Source organism: Hakea prostrata, chromosome 2 (genome assembly GCF_041222555.1).
Source record: "Hakea prostrata isolate BN-2017 chromosome 2, UWA_Hpros_2, whole genome shotgun sequence".
NCBI lineage: Eukaryota > Viridiplantae > Streptophyta > Magnoliopsida > Proteales > Proteaceae > Hakea > Hakea prostrata.
The window spans coordinates 68,556,841-68,577,552 of NC_142601.1; the positions used below are offsets into that span (position 1 = coordinate 68,556,841).

Genomic DNA, 20,712 nt, shown 5'->3' on the forward strand with positions numbered 1-20,712 from the left:
ATCTAGATTATTGGTTCAGTGGTTGCCAAAAAAAAAAAGATTTTTGGTTCAGTGGTGGTGCCACTGTCAGAGGTTTTAGAAGCTTGTCTGCTCTTGTCCTGCTAGGGCGTTGGTTTTTGCACGTTTGTCCCTCCTTGTACCAGAATGTTAGCCATTCCTGATTGCCTCCTGCAGACAGGCTATCTGTCTGTCTGTCGAGTTTACATTAACTAAATTTCTGATAAGGTCATGATCTGTATCTATTTCTCCATTCTCCGTAGATTCCAGGATTCTTTTCCCCCTTCTTGAATGGATGAATCTCCATGTGGATAATATTCTAGATATTCAACTTGAGAACCAACTCTTTGATGTCCTGTCTAGCCATTCTTTGAAGATCATCCCTGGATTGATGTGTGGGTGGGTCTATGAAACAGCCTTCTTAATCCTTGAGTTTCTGGAAGAAAGAAGAAAATGGTTTGTGATACAGATAATTTTATAGTCATCAAATTTCGACCGTAGGATCCAAATGGATGTATTCTGTAGTGTTTATTCCAGAAAGAAGAAAATGGTTTGTTAATTCTGTAGGATCCAAATGGATGTATTCTACAGTGTTTACCTGGAGACGATTGTTCATGATAATCTTTCCATCCACCATTTTCGCCTTTATCATATTCTTCAGTGAATTATTCGTACTTCTCAATTTTATAGAGCAACTGGGACTGGGAACCCCATGGGGTGAGGTTTACACTTGTCAGTCAAACCTTTGAAGTGGGCAAGTTGGTTGGAGACAGTGGTAAGTATGCCCTTTTCAATTTATGCCTCACTCAAATCTTGAGAGGCACGAGAAACGTATAGTAAACATATTCAAACCTTCAAGGCACTCTTAAGAGTCAGGATAAACCGAGAGAAAATAACACAAAACAAAATATTCAAGATGCAATTTCAACCCAACTACATCCAGGGTGCTTCTGAATGTTGTCTTTTTTTATTCTGTTTCTAACCTTAACAAAATGATCCCACATAAAGGATGATGCATAAATATTTGAAAGTGAAACATAAGTTGATGGCTCATCTGGCTCTAGCCTTACCAGTAACTCAGCTATCCGGTTGCCAACATGTACATTGCCATGTTTGTTACAGGCACCCAATAAGGTCTTCCACAGTAGGGTTTTTGATGGAAATGGAGCTCTGTTTATTAGTTCCTCTGCTTTATCCAACTCTCCAGCACGGCCAAGGAGATCAACCACACACGCATAGTGGTTTACTGTGACATCCAAGCCATAATCATTTTCAATGGATTCAAAATACTGCAAACCTTCCTTGACAAAGCCCAACATGACTGCATGCGCTAAGAACACCGACAAAAGTGATGCCATCGGGTTTCAAACCAACTTCTGTCATCCTATGAAACAGGGTAAGCGCCTCTTCACCTAGCCCATGATGGGCATATCCAGATATCATTGCCGTCCAAGACACCACATTGTGTTTTTCCATCCCATCAAAGAACTTACGTGCATCTTCAATGCTTCCACACTTGCAATACATATAGATCACAGAAGAACCAACATGTATGTGAGATTCAAATGCAGATTTTATAATGTGGGAGTGGAGCCATCTGCCACTCTTCAATGCGGCTAAGCTTGCACAAGCTGAGAGGCAGCTTGATAAGATGGACTCATCAACCGGGATGGTCCCATGGGGAAATTTTGAGAACAGCCTTAGTGCCTCTTCACCATCTCCATGTTGTGCCCATGCTGAAATAATTGTGCTCCAAGAGACAAGATCTTGTTCGGGCATGTAAGAGAATACTCGAGAAGCATCATTAATGTCACTTGGACATGTTGCATACATGCCAATCAGAGCACTTCCCACAAAAGCATTGGCCTCATATCCTGCCTTTACGACGTAAGCATGAAGTTGTCTCCCTTGATCTGGCACTGCAAGACTTCTACAAGCCTGAATGACAACAACAAGGGTAAACTGGCTTGGTTTTTCAGTGGTTGGAGATAGAAACATATCACGAAACAAATGTAATGCTTCTCTGTACCTCTCTAGTTCAGTATAACTTAATATAACATTTGTCCACGAGAACTCATTTGGTATGTCCATCTCTTCCAATGCCATTTTGGCTTCCTCAACTCTTCCAAACTTTGAATACATCTCGATTAGGGCATTTCCTGTGCATACATTAGAACCAGGATTCCCTAAAGTTTTCAATATGTAGGAATGGAGAGCTTTACAGTCACCCAACATATTCAAATTTGCACAGGCTCTGAGGATGTAGCTTATTGTGGAATGACCCCACCACATTAGTCCCATTTCCTTCATCTCAGAGAATAATTCCAGAACTACTATGTCTTCTGAATTTAGAATTAAACCAGCAATCATGGCATTGAAACATATCTCATTCTTATCTCTAACCTCAAGCAAAGCTTTATAAGCATCAGAAATCATTCCAGCACTGACATACATGCTGATGACAGCACTCCCAATGAAAGAATCCAGCAAGAAACCACTCTTGATGAAACTGCAATGTATCTGAGAACCAACTCTTACGGAATCTAAATCTGAACACAAATTGAATGCACTTGCATAAGTAAATGGATCGAGTTCTTGACCTGTTGATACATATTCAAGATACAAGGTCAGCCCTTGTTTGGCATCCCCAATCTGATGGAAACCAGACAGCAGACTACTCCACACCACATTGTCCTTCTGTTCAAGACTGCAGAACACTTTCGAGGCATCATGCAAGGCTCCTAATTTTGAGTAGGCATCAACCAGTGCTCCACCTACAAAGCCATGGGTTTCAAAGCCAGCCTTAACTATAGAGCCGTGTAAAGATCTTCCAAGATTGAGGTTCTGAATATCAGCACATAATTTGATCATAATTGTATAAGAGAAACATGTAGGCAATATATTGAACCGCAGCATCTTCCGAAAAAACTCAACAGCTTCTTCAGAGTTAGCGGCCTGGACATAACTGTCAAGCAATGTATTCCACAAGGCCTCAGATCTTTCGCATACTGGAATTCCATCAAAGAATCTGCGTGCATCATCCGAATTTGGGTTTTCAGCATATAATCCTAGAACGGAGGTACTACAAAAGCTGCATAATTCTAATCCACATTTCAGTATTTGACCATGAAGGACCTTACCCGTCATCAAATTACCTGTAATTCTGCAAGCCTTGAGTGCCACGGAAAACCCAAACTCATTTGGTCGTAATCCGGAATGAAACATACTAGAAAATAGCTGCAAACCAAGGTCGTTATAACCATGTTGTATATACGAAGAGATCATGCTCGTCCAAGTGACCAAATTTGGGTCCGGCATCTCATCAAACACAAGACGGGCATTAATCAAATCGTGGCAATCAGCATAAAACCTGAGGATGTTGTTTCGTACAAATACATCTTGATCCAAACCCTTTTTTATGAGGTTGGAGTGAAGTGATTGTCCATGTTTTATCTGTTTCAAATCTCCCAGATGCCGCAAAAGTGACCCGTAGTCTTGTAGAGAAATCTGAGGCCCATTGGTATCTGATTTGGAGAAGTTGAGGGTGTAAATCGTTCTTTGAAACCACAATTCATTCTTGTTGAGATGAATGAAACGACTCCTGCAGTTGGGTATAACAGAAAGGATTTCACTCAGGATCAGGGAGGATACCCTGAAGGGGTATACGAAGATCATGAGAAAAGTAACGTAAGGAAATACAATGGTACCGCAGAGTGAAGAACAGACAGGTTTTTTCTTTCATTCATTTCTGTTTAATGGGTGAAATTGCGGTTGTAGAGGTTTCTCATGAAGCTACTCAAATTGTAGAGCAGGGAGGGAAGAGCTTCTCACAGCTATTGCTATAAACTAAATAAAATTTCTCCCCTAGTACAATAAGTCTTTTCCCAAGAGCTTAACCCATGCATCCTTCTTCACCAATTCTCTTACTCTGTGCTAGTTTTTATAGTTATTTCGACTTGGATAAAAGCGTTTCTTCGTACAAAGACATTGAAATGTGTTATTTCATTCCAATTGATTTTCTCGTAATTATTTTTTTTGATGAATAATTTTCTCATAGTTTATCAATGGTCAGAGTTACTTCCTCACAAAACCTAATATGATTATTTCTTATTCCTGGTTTTACCATTCATCCATCATAGCTTCTTCACTTTTGCTACACATTTTTCTTAACTCTTTGATGGTATTGCTCCAGCAACACCTTATTTCTCCATATCTATCATCTGTTGTTTTCCATTTTTCTTTCGTTGGAAAAATAAATTTATTGATTCAAAAGATAACTACGAGGTAGTTTACATCTAAGGAAATCGAAAAGCAAAATTTAGGATAGAAAGGGCAGGGTGGGAACAATGATAGTCAGTTTGTCAACTGTGAAGTTTGCTTCTCGAAACACATGAGAAAATGAGCATTCAGAGAAAAATATAGCCAACATGAGGATGTCATGGACTAAATGAGAGATTTTCCAACTATGGTGAGACGATTGGTTGGTGATAGAAGTCACAAGAGCTTGGTTGTCATTCTTAACATGGACACGGGAGATATGAAAGTCAAGTGCTAAAGAGAGTCCTCTTCGAATGGCTTGAGCTTTGGTAATTAGAGAATCATGGCACTCCATTCCCTATCCAAAGGTGAAGATCACCTGATGATTATGGTCTCTAACTACACCAATGCCTGGGCGATGATGATATGAATAAGAGGAGCCAGCCACATTAAGTTTGACCATGCCTAGTAAAAGAGGATACCAACAAATAAGAGTTAGTGACTCTTGTAATGGTTTGGTTGGGATTGTAGGTTTGAATTCAACGACAGCTTGCTACGAGCTTTGATGGGAGTCTTTATGCAGTGATTGTTGGGGGGAGTGGGTGATATTATTATAGTACCATCATAGAGCCCAAAAGGACGATAACGTTTCGAAAGTTTTGGAGTCGATTAGAAGAGGGTGAAGTGGACTGAGATATAAGAATCTTGACTTGTGAGGCGAATGGTTGTGAAGGGTCCCAATGGTGAAGGCGGAGGAGGGTATTGCCATAAATGAAGAGTAAATGGGTAGGTAGTGAAGAGGTGATTTTCTGATGATTTTGGGTGGCCACAAGCTCTACATTCAGCTGGAACATTGTATCCTGATGCTAGGAGAAGCTTCGTTGTAAGTAATTTGTCATGAATACCCTTTCATAAGAAGAAAATGATTATAAGTAGAAGTGGGAGATACATTCAGATTTACTTCAAAATTGTTAAAGATTCTTGCTTCAAAACTTTAGGCGGCTAATATTCATTTAATTGATCTAAAAGATTCTTAACGTAGGCTTTAATCATCTAGGGTTCCTAATCCTTTGAATGATTCCTGTTTTGTGGCCCCATAATTAAGACTTTCATAATAAAAAGGCAAGAAAATAGTCTTCTTCAAGTTTGAAGTTTGAACACATCAACTCAACTAAAAATCTCATTGCTTCTAGGGATACCAAATCTTGGGACCCAAATCATAAATACCATGACAAATGTGTCAATAAATTTTCAAATCCAATAGAAAAATAAGTAGCTTTTTGCTTTAGGAACAACCAAGAAAAATATCACTCTTGCTCTCTCGGTTACTTTAGGTCTAGGGTTTTACAAAAGAAAATTTGAGGGCTAGCTAACTCGCTTCCCAAGATCTTTGTCCCGAAAGCCTGTTTCGTGTACGAAATTAATTTAAATCAACGGTCGGAAAGAGCCGAAAAGGAGTCCAATGTAAAGGAAGAAAAATTGAAGCGTGTGGGGCCCATTTTTCACCTTCTCTCTGAAAACAGCTAAGGAAGGGCCCACCCTGGTCCATTCTCCTCCTCGGAATCCATGTCAAACCCGATTCAATTCGATTCGATTTTCAAAATCTCCCACCACATCTTATCCGTTGATTTAGGTTTATAGAGGTTATGGACGGTTGTTACGATCTGCAAGAATACGGTGATTCACTAGACGACAAGAGATCATCGATAAACCCTCCATCGCTGTCAAGAACGGCGGAGACAAATCGTAAAACATGGAAGAATATCGGTCAATCGTGTGAACTGTGAACACTACAAGCCTACATCTTTAATTTTAAATTATTCCATTTTCTTATGGGAAAGAAAAATAAGATACTTTTCAGTAAAAGTAAAATAAAGTGAAAATTACGGCTGGGTCACTCAAAGGTAAATTTAAACAGAAACTTGAAGTTTTTTTTTTTAATTTTTATTATTAAAACCCCACTCCACTCCCATTGCTTTACTCTTCCCATCACCTCTCATTCGTACTCTGCAACTCAGTATTTGTTTGGTTCAGTGTTCGGAGAGAGAGAGTGAGAGGAGCTAATGGAAGGAACTCGTAACTCTGCTTCGAAGATGAGAGAAAGCACCAGAAGTTGCAAATGGGTTCCCCTGCTTATTCTGTTCTTTGTTTGTCTCTCTGCTGGTGATGACGGTAAGGTCTCTTCTTTCTTCACTGAGTGTATTTCTCTGATCTATACTAAAGGATAAGCTCAGGAATTCTTTTCTGTGTCTTCCTCAGTTTTTCTCCTTTCATTTACTCTTCTCTGTTCTCGATTCGCCTAATGAAACTCTAAAATCAAGGAAGCAGAATAGGTTTTTTTTTGTTCCTCTTTTTCTATGATTTGATGCGTCGGGTATCTCTAGTTTTTAGCGGAAGTAAGATTCGATTTCAGAGGGGAAAATAGCTCCTTGATTTCAATGTTCAACTCAACCGCATTTCCATTCATCAAACGGAAATGAGTGGGAAAACTCAGTCTGGTTTTCGGTGCTAGTGACATTTGCGCCCATTACTTTGCTGAAAAGCAGTCTCTCATCTTTCTTTCCTTTCTCTCCTTTTTTTCCCCCTCACTTTGCCGGTAACCTTTGAAGATACTGAGCAAAAGCTCTTCCCTTAATGGCGGTGTTTGGACCTTGATGGGATTCGTGTACCTAATTTTTATGTGCAAAATGCAGAAGTTTCAGATTTTCTTAACTATTTTTTAAGAAATGTTGAATGAGACCTGTGTGGTCACTGTGGTGATCTTGTAATAAATTATAAAACCTTGATTGACACCGACATGGATTTTTATTGTGATCTAACATTCTTAATTTGATGCCGTTTGTCCCGTGAGGAATTTGATTCCCTTGCACTGCTGCATTGCATTGCTCCATTGATATTTAGTCAAGTGATTCAGCTCTCTCTCTGACGTTCTGCTCTTCGATTACCCAGAAAATCCTTCGGGTTTCGAGATAAACACAATCCATCTTTGGTAGCCATGGATCGTTGGAATCTACTTCAGTTTTTCCTTTCTTGTTATTATTGATGTACTCAGCAGCTTCTTGAGAACGTGGGATGCTAAAATCGATACGGTTGGTGGGAATGGACGGTGAAGATCTTTTCTTTTTCTCCATCTGAGATCTGCAATGTACGCCGTTCTCGGTGCAATCCTGATCCCAGAGTGATCCCATACATGCGCGAGCACGAAGCCAAAAGAGTCGTACCATTTCCAGTTGTCAGATTCTGTCCAGTGGCGGGAAAGGGAGTAGAGGGCCCACCATTTACGCGTGAAGTCCCACTGTTTACCGATATGATAGGTTGGACTAAAGTGGAAACTGTGTTGGGGCTTGTGCGTTCGGACCAACGGCCGAACCAACTTCGCAGCCTTGGTCCAAACGAAACCAAAAATGCAATCAATTTGGTTTGTGTTTTCCCACCATCACCAGTAATCAGGAATCTGCTTCTGGAACCATGATGGTTTGGGTCTGGTCTTTTTGACTGGTCGGATGTTGTGGATTTGGGTTTACATTTTGATAGACCGGTTCAAATTTTATTAACTATTAAGAGTCAAACCCGGTCCATCAGCATCCTGATCAACATTAGCTAATAATATCAGGGGACCATCTTGGGTATTGCGCTCTACAGATCCTGCAATTGCTATCTTTGCTTTAAAAGAAAGTCATGCATGCTTTGTTTGTGATGATTTCATTGTGTCACTTCATATCCATGCTTTTGCTGTTAATGAAATATAAAGCTACTACTTGACTTATCTAACTGGACATTATGTATTAAAAGTTAAGAGGAAGTATTTAATGTGAGGAATTTGGCTCTATGTGTTCGGTTTTTTTTTTGGGGGGGGGGGGGGGGTTGGGGGGGAGTATTTAATGTGAGGAACTTGGCTCTATGTGTTTGGTGGGGCGGGGGGTCAGCTTCATTGTTGCGTATTTAATGCGCAGCATTGAGCTATGTATGGCTGACACTGCATTAATTGCGCAGCACTGAAGCTCGGGGGGGCATGGGAACACACATGATAACATCAATAGGGGGTATCATTTTGCAGTCACTCTGTACTCCAATGAAAACTCTTTTTCCCTAAGATTTAATCAATAATGTAGAATTGGTGGTCTTAGGTTATGTTTGGTATCCATCCTCAGAATAGATTCTGGGCATGGGACACATTTTGAAGGGAGAAAATGAAAAAGAAATCAGGTTTTAGAATCCTCTCTAAGCACAGAATCCGTCTTGAGACTGCATAATCAGTAGACATAGAAGCTGATACAGAATCCATCTTGAGACTGCACAATCAGTAGACATAGAACCTGTGATCAGCTTTAACTTCATACTGTTACTGATTAATCTTTTAAATAGGTTTACTACCAAATGGTGATTTTGAAACGGTTCCAACAAGCGGATTCTCAAATGAGGGCTTGGCAGATGGTCCAGTCTCTGTCCCTGAATGGAAATTGAATGGAACAGTTGAATTAGTAGAATCAGGTCAAAAGCAAGGAGGTATGATCCTTATAGTACCTCAAGGTATGCATGCAGTGAGGCTTGGCAATGATGCTGAAATAAGGCAGAATATCAAGGTTGAGAAGGGATCATTGTACTCCATCACATTCAGTGCTGCAAGGACATGTGCTCAGTTAGAATCTCTCAATATATCCGTACCTCCAGCTTCTCAGACCATTGATCTACAGACCCTTTACAATGTGCAAGGCTGGGATTCATATGCATGGGCTTTCCAGGCCGAGTCAGATGCTGGAGAGGTAGTGTTCAGGAATACAGGCATGGAAGATGACCCCACATGTGGTCCCATCATTGACAACATTGCCATGAAGAAGCTTTTTACACCTGATAAAGCAAAAGGTATACACAGTACTATGGTATGATGATATTGGTTTCTTCTTCCATATGAAATGCAGTAGCATGAGCCTCACTGTTTTTCATTGTATGCGTATGTTCCTTGTGTCGCAGACAATGCAGTCCTTAACGGGGACTTTGAAGAAGGTCCATGGATGTTCAGGAATGCTTCTCTAGGGATTCTATTGCCCACAAACCTTGATGAAGAGACATCGTCACTGCCAGGATGGATTGTCGAATCAAACAGAGCCGTCAGGTACATTGATTCGTATCATTACAGTGTTCCCCAAGGTAAACGTGCAATTGAATTGCTATCAGGGAAGGAGGGTATCATTTCACAGATGGTTGAAACAAAATCCCAGAAACAGTATAACTTGGTCTTCAACTTGGGACATGCTGATGATAAATGCCAACATCCCTTAGCCATCATGGCCTTTGCAGGGGATCAAGCTCAGAACATCCATTACGTTCCCAATTCCAATTCAACCTTTGAAACTACAAATCTTACTTTCACAGCCAAGGCAGAGAGAACACGAATTGCATTCTATAGCATCTATTACAATACAAGGTCGGATGATCACAGTTCCTTGTGTGGACCAGTGGTGGATGATGTGAGGGTGTTGGCATCCTCTGCTTACCGAAGAAACATGTGTGGAGTTCTGAGCTTGGGGTTTCTATTGTTTGTTTTGGTATTGGTTTAGGATTGTCAGGTAACTTGGCATGAATGCTTTAGTAAATTGGCATGCGAGTTTTGGTTAACCATATTCCCATGGCCAAGTAGTATCTCAGTGATCTTCCCTTTGTGAATGTAACAACTCTCTCTATATGTAACTGTATTTCTGAGTTGACGTGAATGAATGGAGCAAGACTTTAAGGCAGCTATCTTCCATATGAATTGAAAGGGGTTGAGTTTTAAATGTGGGAGCTATCTTTTGGCCCCTGCTGAAGCAATTGTCCATATTCTTTTCTACAGATTGCCCATAACTGTACTTGTTATGGGCAAGTGATGTTCCTAATAAAATGAAATTTTAACTAGCAGTTCTGTATAGTTGGTGCTGAGTTTCCAAAGCTTCTGCATTAATAAGGTCTGAAAAGGATATTTCAATTTTTAAGGCTTGACCAGATAGCAGATTTAATGTCTGAAAAGATTATATCATGGCGCATCTTTGATTTCGAAAGTGATTGTAAGCTTCTTTCCTCGCTCTTAATGAACATCCCAACTCCTTGGATTACGCCAGGCATAAAATTCAGAAGCTCAAACTTCTCTTCAGTTTTATCCATTCTGGGTATGTAAATAAATTCATGAATGTGATGGTTGATTATCTAGCAAGAGATTTCAAATTTATGGAGTGATAGATTCATAAAATTAACTGTTTGGTTAGCTTGAATTTGTGGAATGAAATTTGTGAATGTATCATGAAAAATTGTTTGATCGAGTGATTATTGTAAAACGATGAATTTTTAGATTTCTTGAATCCATGAATTTTCACAATTAAACCGTATAAATTTCAAATGTCTAGATTAATGGAACCAACCAGCTCACCCTCTTTTATATTAGATAACTATTTCTCATCTTCCCCATATATCACCGAACAACTTATATAAGTTCAACTTGTACAACAAATTAAAAAAGAAAAAAAAAGGGAAAACCCAAAAAAAAAAAAAGGGAAAAAAAACCACCAACAAATAAAACTAACAAAATCCATTGATTGACGACAACAAGATTTCCCAAATGGAATATTATAGAATGAGTGAGCGGCTTCTAAATGAGACTTGAACTATTCAAAATATTCATTCCTATTAGTTTTAGATTTTGTAAAAATGATTTTTTTTTTGGGTAAGAATGGCGGGCTTGGCGCAATGGTGGACTCTCTCCCTTTTTTTTTTTTTTTGGGTAAAATAATTATAATATAATTTAAAATTATCAATTACTTAAAAAAAATTTTGAATTTGAAAAAGGTTGATTTAGTTGATAAACACCAAAGGTCAAGAGTTCAAATATTTTTGGATTAAAAAAAAAACTATACATCCATAGCTAGGATGAAGTAATGAATGATTATCTTAGGGTTGATGTTAGTACAATTTCGATACACATCTTACTTGTCGAAGACAAAGCTCTCCTAATTAGAGAATTTGTTACCTAAGTTACAACACACTAAATATTAGAGGAATTAGAACTCATGACCCACATATAACAAACTGGTTCAGTGTGGTCCATCTCGATTACACATTCCAGGTTTTCAGCCTTCTTTGAAGGCAATGATTCGTAATGTTGAATTCTAGTTGGAAGGTTAGATTCATAACCTCGAATAGAACTAATTGGAAAGCAAGAATCCATACATTGATCTCATTAAACAATAAAACTTCGATTTTATCCGAGACCACTATCCATCCGATACAAGTATCGGTTTGTCGGTTCAAAAATCGTTCGGTCCTTAAGAGAAGTTAACAACAACATCAAACTTCCAGAGTCAAAGCGACCCGGGAAATGTCGAACATTTGAAAACTTCCATCTAAGCACGTGCAGTTAACACGTGGGAATTTGCTGGCCAGCCCTGGTGGCCATTATATAGGATCTCGACGAAGGCCGACAAGAGCTGAGTTTGACGAGAGTAAGAGCGCGGGAGCGTTCTTACGGTTACTTGCTTCAGCTCCGCCTCCACCTCCTCTTCCTTCTCCCTTCTCTACTCTTCTAGATTTCAACTTCGGAATGGAAAGGGAAGAAGAAGAGGTTGGATCCGCCGTAGCCCTTGCTCCTCCTGATTCTGAACTTATGTGTGTCGGTTCTCCCGACGATTTAGGGTTTCAAGAATCTGACCAGCAGCCGTTGGAGACCGGCGCTCCTCCTCCTTCCTCGACCAACGAACCTGTTGTTCTTACCGATGATCTCAAAGACAAGATCATAAAACAGGCGAGTTTTTTCTTTTCTCTTTGCATCTGATTTTATTGATTGGTTTGATCATGGATCGCCGAAATAGTGTCTGGTCTATATGCTTTAATCCTGTTGCTATATGATGTTTAACGGTATCCCAAAATGTGATGGGTTCTTAAAAAGTTAATCTTTCTTTTTTCTGGCTTCATAAATATTGTTATTACTGCAAGTAGCAAGTGATCGAATCCCTTAAGTCTTTTTTTTTTTCGCTTATCGATTCCGTAGTTGGGCAGCGGAAAGTTTCGTAAATTGTTTTGGAAATCTTCATATTATTGAACGAATCATAAATGCTACATCGCATTTGAATACACGATCCGTCTGTTTGGAAGATAACTAGCGAGATGAGAGACATGCTGTTATTTTAGTAGGGTTTAAAAGACCTAGTTATTTAGATCGTGGATTTTCTTCCTCTTATTGCTGATTGACTTAGTTTATCTCTGTATTCAGTGATGGTGTAGAAAATTATACTAGATGGGAGTAACCTAATATTGTTTAGTTGGCTGGAGCCAAATCTAGTTTGGTGGAACTGTGGTTTGGTAATTTTTTTCTTCTCATTCTTACTTTCTTAGCAACATTTTTCTTTTCAGTAATATGAGCTTGTTGCTGCAGTACAGATTGTCTATTTCAGATGATCATTGTCTCTTACATTTTCACTCGATTTTCCATAATTGTTTTGGTGTAAGTAGCCTAGCAAGAGTCAAAATATTAGGTCTTCCTTCAAGCAAAGGAGTGAAGTAGACTAGGTTTCTCTTGCACCTCTATTTGAGCATTCTAATTATGAAGACATTCCTTGAGGGCAATATTCTGAAGCTGTTGATCTTTATGCAGGTGGAATACTATTTTAGTGACGAGAATCTTTCAACAGATAAGTTTCTGATGAGCCATGTAAAGAAGGATAAAGAAGGTTTTGGTATGTCATGTGAATCTTTCATGTCTTGACTCTTGGTTTATCTAAAAAGTCTTTTAAGAATCAAAAGATATTGTTTAGTGAAGTTACAGATTTTCAGACATCGTGTTATGGTATGAATCTAATTTTTGGTGGAATGCATGTATAGATGGTGTTACTATTTGAATTCCATTAGGCGGTTTCATATTCAGCAATTTACCATCACTGTGAAAATTGGTATTGGAGTCTGGATTGATAAGGACTGACATGAAAATTTGAACAATATCCTTGCTTCATATCTAATTGTAGGGTTTCTGAACAGCACTTTCTTTTCCTAGCTGGTGTTCGTAGACTTCAAGTGTATTTACATTCTAAACTATGCTATTCTACAGGATCTTTACTATTGAATACGTCAGTTGTAGTATGGATTATACAGTATAGTGTTGCTTTTCAGTGCAGTAGTAGTGCCTTTTTTTGGTAACGCAGTAGTAGTGCTTATTTGATTATGTTGAATGTGGTGTGTTGGTTGGTACATTTTGTTGGATTCTCTTGATGGAATTCTATACCTCATTATCTTCAAAAGGATTTTTTGTTTTGTGTGTGCAAGGGTGGTTCTTTTTTTTTTTTTGGGGGGGGGGGGAGGGTTTGTGTGTGTGCTGTAGAGGATCATAAACTGTGCAGCCTCATCCCTGGTTTTGCAGAGACTATCTCCAGATTTTGTGGCTGCTCCTTTTTTTTTTTTTTTTTTTGAATTTCAACTAAGTCAGATAACTTAATGTTAACATGCTTAAAAAAAGAAGAAGTTGGTTGCAATGTCTGGATAGAGGACCATGAAGAGTACATATTGCAGATCATGCTGATGGTTGCCCAGTTATTGCTGCTGGTAGCTCATGTGGCAGGATATGATTTTGCCTTACTCATCTGAGTCTTCTTCTGTAGGGTTTGAGATATCTGTCTCAGTCAATGATGCTGAACCAATAAAAAGGTTCTTTTAGTTGTCCAACAAAATAATTTTCTTTTTTCCTATCTGGCACAAATATTTACTATGTGGCCGATTGAATTGAGATGAAATTTTGTGGACATGGACCCCAAAGGCCCTTTTTCACAGATCAAATTTCAGGCAGAAGGAAGTCTGCATATTGTCAGTGGTAAAACTCTGAATTTTCAGATAGGAAATGAAGTTATTCTAAACAGAAATAGATGGTTGAAAATATTAGGTATATTAAAATACCTTTTGGTGTGGGGGAAAGTTATTATTGAATTCTTAGTAACTTGGTATATAGCCAATATATGCCAGTTCCTAGATCCACATGATCAAAATGGTTCCCTCACCCTTTCACATGGCAAAACTTGGTGCTGGATTGGAGAAACTGAGGTTGCTGGATGAGAAAATCTTTTTTCCACAAAATTAATTTTGTTTTGAGCAGTTCTGGTACCAAACATTCTGTTTGTCATGGATTTTACATTTGATAGGTAATTAAAAAGTTGAAGAAGATGATGAAATATAGCAGGTACTTATGACAGGTTGCCTTCTCTCAATGTATCTCTTGGTGCAGCCAACTGTAGCTGTGCCGAGATACTGGGATAGGTCTGAATGACTATGCAACCAACTGCTGACTGATTCTTTCTACACACATGGTTCATGCATTATATTGCTTGTATTTTTTTCTTTCTTGTAAGTCACAATGTTGCATGTATTAATTATTCAATCTATTTTTCCTGAGGCTTTGCTCTGAACTTCACTTCATCTCAAGACCTTTTTCTTTACCTGTCTTGCAAGATGGATGGCAATACTGTGCACAAGGTAGCCCATCAACACCAAAAATAAATCGAACCCAATTTGATTAATTGAGATCTGGACGACCACTTCTGCTGCTGTATAGTTTGGGTTATGGCTGGATCCTGATGGATTGGTATTGTGGGATTTTTAGTCTTTTTTCCCCTCCAACTGAAGTTTTCGGTTTCTTCTAGGTTTGACCAAAACCTAAAACAGCCTCTTCTGCAAAGGAAGGGGTAGGCTTATACACTCCCAGGCTCCACAATTAGTGGTACCTTCTGCACTAGGAGACTGATATCTACACCTCATTCTTTTGTTTTGTGTTCTGCTTTTGTCAACTTGTGTAACTGTGTATGATTTTCAATGGCCAAATTATTTAATATTGACATTTTCATCCCAAGTTAAATTATTATTATTGAAGATCATACCTTGTGTGTTTTTGGTGTGGATAGTTTTTGGTTTCATGTTCGTATCTAACACGAAGGGCATTTTGTTCCCCACTGAAGATGAAGAAACGTTTGCAGTTTGAACAGTTGAATAGTGATTCAGCCACAAGAGATTGGTTTTTTGAGACTCCTACAATGGCTACCCAGCCCTGTTCCCCAAATTAAGTAATCAAGGATTACTGTAAAGAAGTACAGAAAATTGGATTTGTTCAGATGAGCCTTCTCTGCATTTCTTGTATTCTGAGTGTTAGGCGTGGATTAATGTAATTGGCTTGACTTAGAAGTGGGTGGTTTTTTATGTTTAGTTGTTTTATCTCTATATCAATTTTCTGCCTCAAGCTTCATTCCATTACAAAGGAAGGGGTGGGGGAGGTTATGTGACTACTTGTGAGCTTATGCTTCTGGAGAAAAATGAAATGACCTACTTCCCAAATTGGTCATGGGGGCTTTGCATCCAAAGGTTTTGGTATCGTTGAGGGATGATTTTATAAGCTTCAAACAACTAAAAGTGTACACCAAGCCAAACCAAGACCGATGGGGGTATGCAGTGGGAGATTACTTTCCACAGAATGATTCAGCATTCTCTGTAGCATCAGATGCTTGAACTTTGGTGGAATTGAAAAGGAATTTTTCTTTCTTTTCTTTTACTTATTTATTTATTTTTTTCCCTTGGGGGTGGGGGGCTTTGAAGTTGCTACTTTCTAGAGAATGAGTTTTGTGTAGTAGGAACAGCTGATAGTTGCTATTCATAAATCCTGATACCAGTGGCAGTTCTATGTTGATGTGGAATCCTCATCATTTATTGAATGTTTTATATGTAATTCTTTGTTTGTGCAGAAAATTTATCAATGAAGCAAGAAGTACGATGTTGATGTTTGGTATTTTGAAATCTCATAATCTGAACAGCTCAACTTTTAATTGTTATGATGCTGAAATTATGCTGCACTTAAGTGAGGGACAAGAAGTAGAAGGCTTGGGGTTTTGGTGATTTGCAGTTCGTTCTTTTTGTTGTATTAGCTGTTAACAGATAGTTATAAGCTTATAATGCTGCTGAGTATTAATTACAAGATATATAGGAAAAAAAAGCAGCGAAAGGTTGCAGAAATACAAATGTTACACAAACAAGAAAACCAAACCCACCCCTCCCCCCACCCTAAGGGGGGAAAATCTATAATATCCAAGCATCGTTTATAAGTGATTGGTGAGTATCACTTAGTACACTCTAATTACTTGTTTTGATTATGAACATTGAACAAGAGCTAGCTTAATATTTTTCCTGTGTTCCTCCCTTAATTTATGAAATTTTGATTTGTTAATCAATTTAGCATGAATGCTAGTGTGAGTCTGTGGTTATATTTTAAAGGGCAGGGGATATGTGTTTTTGTCAATTTCATTTCATGTTCTGAGATTATTATCCATTGAGTCCAAAATTCTTATTCTAACTAGGTCTTTCTCAAATTTCTGTTTTGCTACTTATTTGGGAGAGAATGAAAATATTTTATGATTGTTTTGTTGAAGCAATCCTGAAACTAATGATGTTTAGCTTTTTGCAGTTCCTGTGGCTCTTATTGCGTCCTTCAGGAAAATAAAAAAACTTGTTCGAGATAATTCTTGGATAGTGGATGCACTCCAGGAATCAACGCAGCTGGTAATCTCTCTCTGGTCTCTCCTTCCCTTTTTTTTCCTGTTTGACCTAATTCTCTGGAACCCAGTGTATGCTAGACCTTTTCTTTGAAATGGTATTTAGAATTTTATATTCTGCTCTCCCCCCCCCTCCCCCGCTTTTTTCTCGAGGTATTTATATTCCATCATATGGAGACTTTGAAAGGTATTTTCTAATGCCTTTTGAGTGTTGGAACTGATAATTTCCATTTACCTCCACTATAGGTTTTGAGTTCAGATGGGAAGAAGGTGAAGAGAATACATCCACTGCCAGTTTTTGAGGTGCAGGATGCAAAGGTATCTATCGCGGGGAAATTCAGTTTTAGTTCTTCTGATGTTCTTATCGTTGAAAGAATTATTTGTGTATCTAATTTGTGAACTCTAGTTACGGACTGTTTTGCTAGAGAATTTGCCAGAGAACTTTTCAATGGAGAGCATTAAGAGAATCTTTGGGGCTGCCGGCAAGTATGCCTTAATCGTAATCTTATGTTCTTATATTTATGTAGTTGGATGAAAATGCTAAATGTCTTGATATTTTCTAAATTTTCAGAATAAGGAATATTTCTCTCCATGACCCACATGCAGCCGAGGAATCAACGAAGAACAGTAAGGGCAAAATGTTGATCAGTGGAAAGGTATGGAAATTTTTGCTTATATAGTGGCTTAAAACTATTGATAACATTACTTTCTTTCTGCATGAGGTGATTTTCTTGTGATCTTATAATTCTTTGTTACAATTATCCTTTTTATCTTTGTCGCTCCTTTAGCAATCTCATCCGTCTGGCTGTGTGTCTTTGTAGGCACATGCTTTTGTAGAATATGAGACGGTGGAGGCTGCTGACAAAGCTGTGAGTCAAACTCTTGCCTCTTATTTACTTTTGTCTTGTCTTTGTGATGTGTGGCTGATTACATAGATTTACTAGCTATTTACCCTAGCTCTTGGGTTATTACCACAGGTTGCCACCTTAAATGATGAGACCAATTGGAGAACTGGTATGCGTGTTAAGCTTCTCAAGAAACCAGCGGTAATAATTTCTGTTTACTTTCTTATTGGCACTCAAATTTTGTTGCTTTAGTATTACTAATTATTGTTTTTACTTTTTAGGTTAAGGTTGGGGCGAGCAAAAAAGGCTCTAAAGCCTCTGAGAAGAATAGAAATGCTCCAGTATCTGATGCAGCAGGGGATGATGATCCCTCAAAATCAACTGATCACCAAGATGAGGCACCTGAACAAGCGGTCAGCTGTTCAATATTATCTTACTGATATATATATATATATATATATATATATATATATATATATATATATATATATATTTCTTTTTACCTCATGTAGAAATTATAGTCATCTGTAAAGAGAAAAATGAAATGGAAAGAATGTTCACGACTCTTGAAATCACAGGAAGAGGGGCACTCGCGAACTGAGAGAACTGGATGGAAAAATCGTCGACCGAAAGGCCACAAACAGCACAACCATAATGGTCAAGGTAGTCTACAAACCACTTGAGTTGTAGTTATTTTGTTCAAACCTAAACATTTTATTTTTTCTTGATTATTCGAGATATTCAAATCCACTGTCTACTAATAAGGAAGCTTAAAAGTGTATATTTCTTGTTAAATACTCTATTTTTTAGCCTTGTTAATGGGAAATTGTTTTCTCTTCTCTAGGCCATGGAACGCTGCACCGAGGTCCTGGTGTTGAAGGTTCAAAGCCACCTCCAGGGCCAAAAATGCCTGATGGAACGAGGGGTTTCTCAATGGGTCGTGGTCGGCCTCTTTGATAAACATCCTTTGTTTGTGGAGATCTTCAAGCTTTTAAGGACTCTGCGAAACATAGCCGGTTCGTTGTGGATACTGTGGTTTTGTTTGCAGAATACAATAGTCTTCTCTAAACAAATTGATGTTGCCAGGTCTTTACAGTCATCAAAGTCGAGGATCTTTTACCGTTTAAAGAGTGGAAAATCGTTCAAATTTATTTATTTAGGAATAATTACGGTTACCTTCTTGTACTTTGAATTTTTTACTATTTTATTCTGTATTACTAATCTAACATTTAACTTTGATTATAATTACTAATGTCCCTTTACCATTAAGTTTCGATAGTTTATTGATGATGTGGCCTTTATATATTATTTCAAAATTTTAAAAATAACTCTGCAGTTATTTTTTTACTTATTTATTCTTTTGTGTTAAGTTATAATTTTATCTTTAATTAATTATGAGGCAAAATTAACTTTAAATTAACTTTTTTTTTAGAAAGAAACCAATGAATAAAGGAAAGATGTGATTGTTTTGTCAAAAAAAAAAAACCAAAGAAATAAAACTTAAAATAGAAATTAAAATATTGAGAAATATCAAATTTAATTCAAAGTTAAAAATAGAATATCACTTAATATTATGCATGTTACTTAATTTCCTATTAATTAACATCTTATATGTTGATTTGTTTGTGAAATTTTCATCATTGTGATTATGAAAAATTTATGTAGAATGTGAGAGTTTCAACAACAATAAGTATGTGATTCCACCAAATCAAAAACTAATTCTAAAATATTAGATTTTAAAAATATAATTGATATTTAATATAATTTCTATAAATGAGGATAATGTTATATTTTTTACTTCTTGATTTTAATGAAGGGTAAAATAGACATTTCATATTTGATGTTAACAGTCACTTAACACCGTTAAAAGTGAGGGGACAATAGTAATTTCATAAAGAAGGAAGTTTGATTAGTAATAAAATTAAAATTTAAGGGTCAATAAGTAGTAATTATCCTATTTTTAAAGTTTTTTTATCAGAACATAAGAAATATTTTTGTTGTCACTTGATCTTAGCCAAAAGGCCGAGAAAGGGAGAGAATAGAAGAAAAACAAATTATTAATAGAAAGAGGAAAATGGGGCAAAACCACGGCACTTTATGTCAGTGATGATACATTGCGGTTTTGCCACATGGTGACACGAAACCAAACATCGAAACGAAAGGTACCCAACGTCACTGGAAAATCATTGGAAAGTTGGTTATTTTTGCCAAACTGACGAAATGTTGGCAAAAATTAATGATGGCAGTATGAGTTGTGCTCTTGTTGGTGTTGTTGGATGTCGGAAGAGATGATGAAATTTCAAACTAGGGGGTAAACGGATTGGATTCGGATTGGTAGTGGTAATACTATAGTTGTATCCTATTATATTCCAAGGGATTCGGATAATATTCTATTGATTTTCGGATAATTATTTTATTAAGTAGATTTTTTTAAATGAGCATAAATATAAATTGAATACAAGTTTTCGACTACCTGAAAATTTTTTTACCATTTAATTTGTGAGGCTAGTTTTGAAATTTAAAAATTTACCAACTTTGATGGTTATTTAGTAGAAAATCTAGAAAAATAGTCACATATCTCAAATAAAAAATATAAAAACAAGAAAAACAAATACAAATTAGTAACTTAATTGCATAATTTAATCGGACAAATAATAATTGGTGGGAAAGGGGTATGCCATATCCACATTCTATTAGTAATTGGATGGATTCAGATACTACTAAACGGATGGGGCTGCAAATTCAGGAGCCGATTTTGGTTATCCATTTACATCCCTACTTCAAACCATGATTCGAAGCTGAGAACTCTTCTCCTCCTCTAACTCCAACAATAGAAATGCTTGACACTTGTATAGTTGCAACTCTTCTCCACTACAACAAGTACATGGTGATTTTACTATCAATTCCAAACTTATCTCTTTGACTTTCACCTGCAAGGTCGCACTTTGTGATCTCTCTCTCTACACCCTCTAATCTCTCCTGCTCTCTGTAGTTTGCACTGTCTTCTCCTAGTCTCACGGTCTCACCCCATTTATATGTCGGCAAAATGTTACCAACATTTTAGGGTTTCGGTG

General features: G+C 37.6%; 3 protein-coding genes across 3 annotated transcripts; 2 read left to right on the forward strand and 1 right to left on the reverse strand.

Annotated features, from left to right (window-relative positions):
• Window positions 1-673: 673 nt before the first annotated feature.
• On the reverse strand, window positions 674-3,901 carry LOC149026009 (pentatricopeptide repeat-containing protein At2g33680-like). The gene is given in 2 exon segments (XM_089146229.1): window positions 674-1,304; window positions 1,306-3,901. Coding segments are annotated over 2 exon segments (2,763 nt in total). The 5' UTR covers window positions 3,673-3,901; the 3' UTR covers window positions 674-908.
• A 2,334-nt stretch (window positions 3,902-6,235) lies between these two features.
• On the forward strand, window positions 6,236-10,076 carry LOC149026010 (choice-of-anchor C domain protein, putative (Protein of unknown function, DUF642)). The gene is made up of 3 exons (XM_089146230.1): window positions 6,236-6,426; window positions 8,620-9,117; window positions 9,226-10,076. Exons 1-3 carry the CDS (start codon window positions 6,318-6,320, stop codon window positions 9,810-9,812), a joined length of 1,194 nt encoding a protein of 397 aa, XP_089002356.1. The 5' UTR covers window positions 6,236-6,317; the 3' UTR covers window positions 9,813-10,076.
• A 1,642-nt stretch (window positions 10,077-11,718) lies between these two features.
• Window positions 11,719-18,941, forward strand: LARP6A (RNA-binding protein). Its single transcript, XM_089146231.1, has 11 exons — window positions 11,719-12,022; window positions 12,872-12,953; window positions 16,706-16,800; window positions 17,040-17,111; window positions 17,200-17,279; window positions 17,365-17,449; window positions 17,615-17,662; window positions 17,771-17,839; window positions 17,920-18,051; window positions 18,217-18,301; window positions 18,483-18,941. The coding sequence occupies exons 1-11, from the start codon at window positions 11,822-11,824 to the stop codon at window positions 18,593-18,595; spliced, it is 1,062 nt and encodes a 353-aa protein (XP_089002357.1). The 5' UTR covers window positions 11,719-11,821; the 3' UTR covers window positions 18,596-18,941.
• Window positions 18,942-20,712: the final 1,771 nt, after the last annotated feature.

Bases quoted from the DNA above. Each gene is read 5' to 3' on its own strand.
- LOC149026010 (XM_089146230.1), top strand. From the start codon at position 6,318: ATGGAAGGAACTCGTAACTCTGCTTCGAAGATGAGAGAAAGCACCAGA. The intron at 6,427-8,619 runs GTAAGGTCTCTT...TCTTTTAAATAG, and splicing joins TCTCTCTGCTGGTGATGACG to GTTTACTACCAAATGGTGAT. The intron at 9,118-9,225 runs GTATACACAGTA...CTTGTGTCGCAG, and splicing joins TACACCTGATAAAGCAAAAG to ACAATGCAGTCCTTAACGGG.
- LARP6A (XM_089146231.1), top strand. From the start codon at position 11,822: ATGGAAAGGGAAGAAGAAGAGGTTGGATCCGCCGTAGCCCTTGCTCCT. The intron at 12,023-12,871 runs GCGAGTTTTTTC...ATCTTTATGCAG, and splicing joins AAGACAAGATCATAAAACAG to GTGGAATACTATTTTAGTGA. The intron at 17,112-17,199 runs GTATCTATCGCG...TGTGAACTCTAG, and splicing joins TTGAGGTGCAGGATGCAAAG to TTACGGACTGTTTTGCTAGA.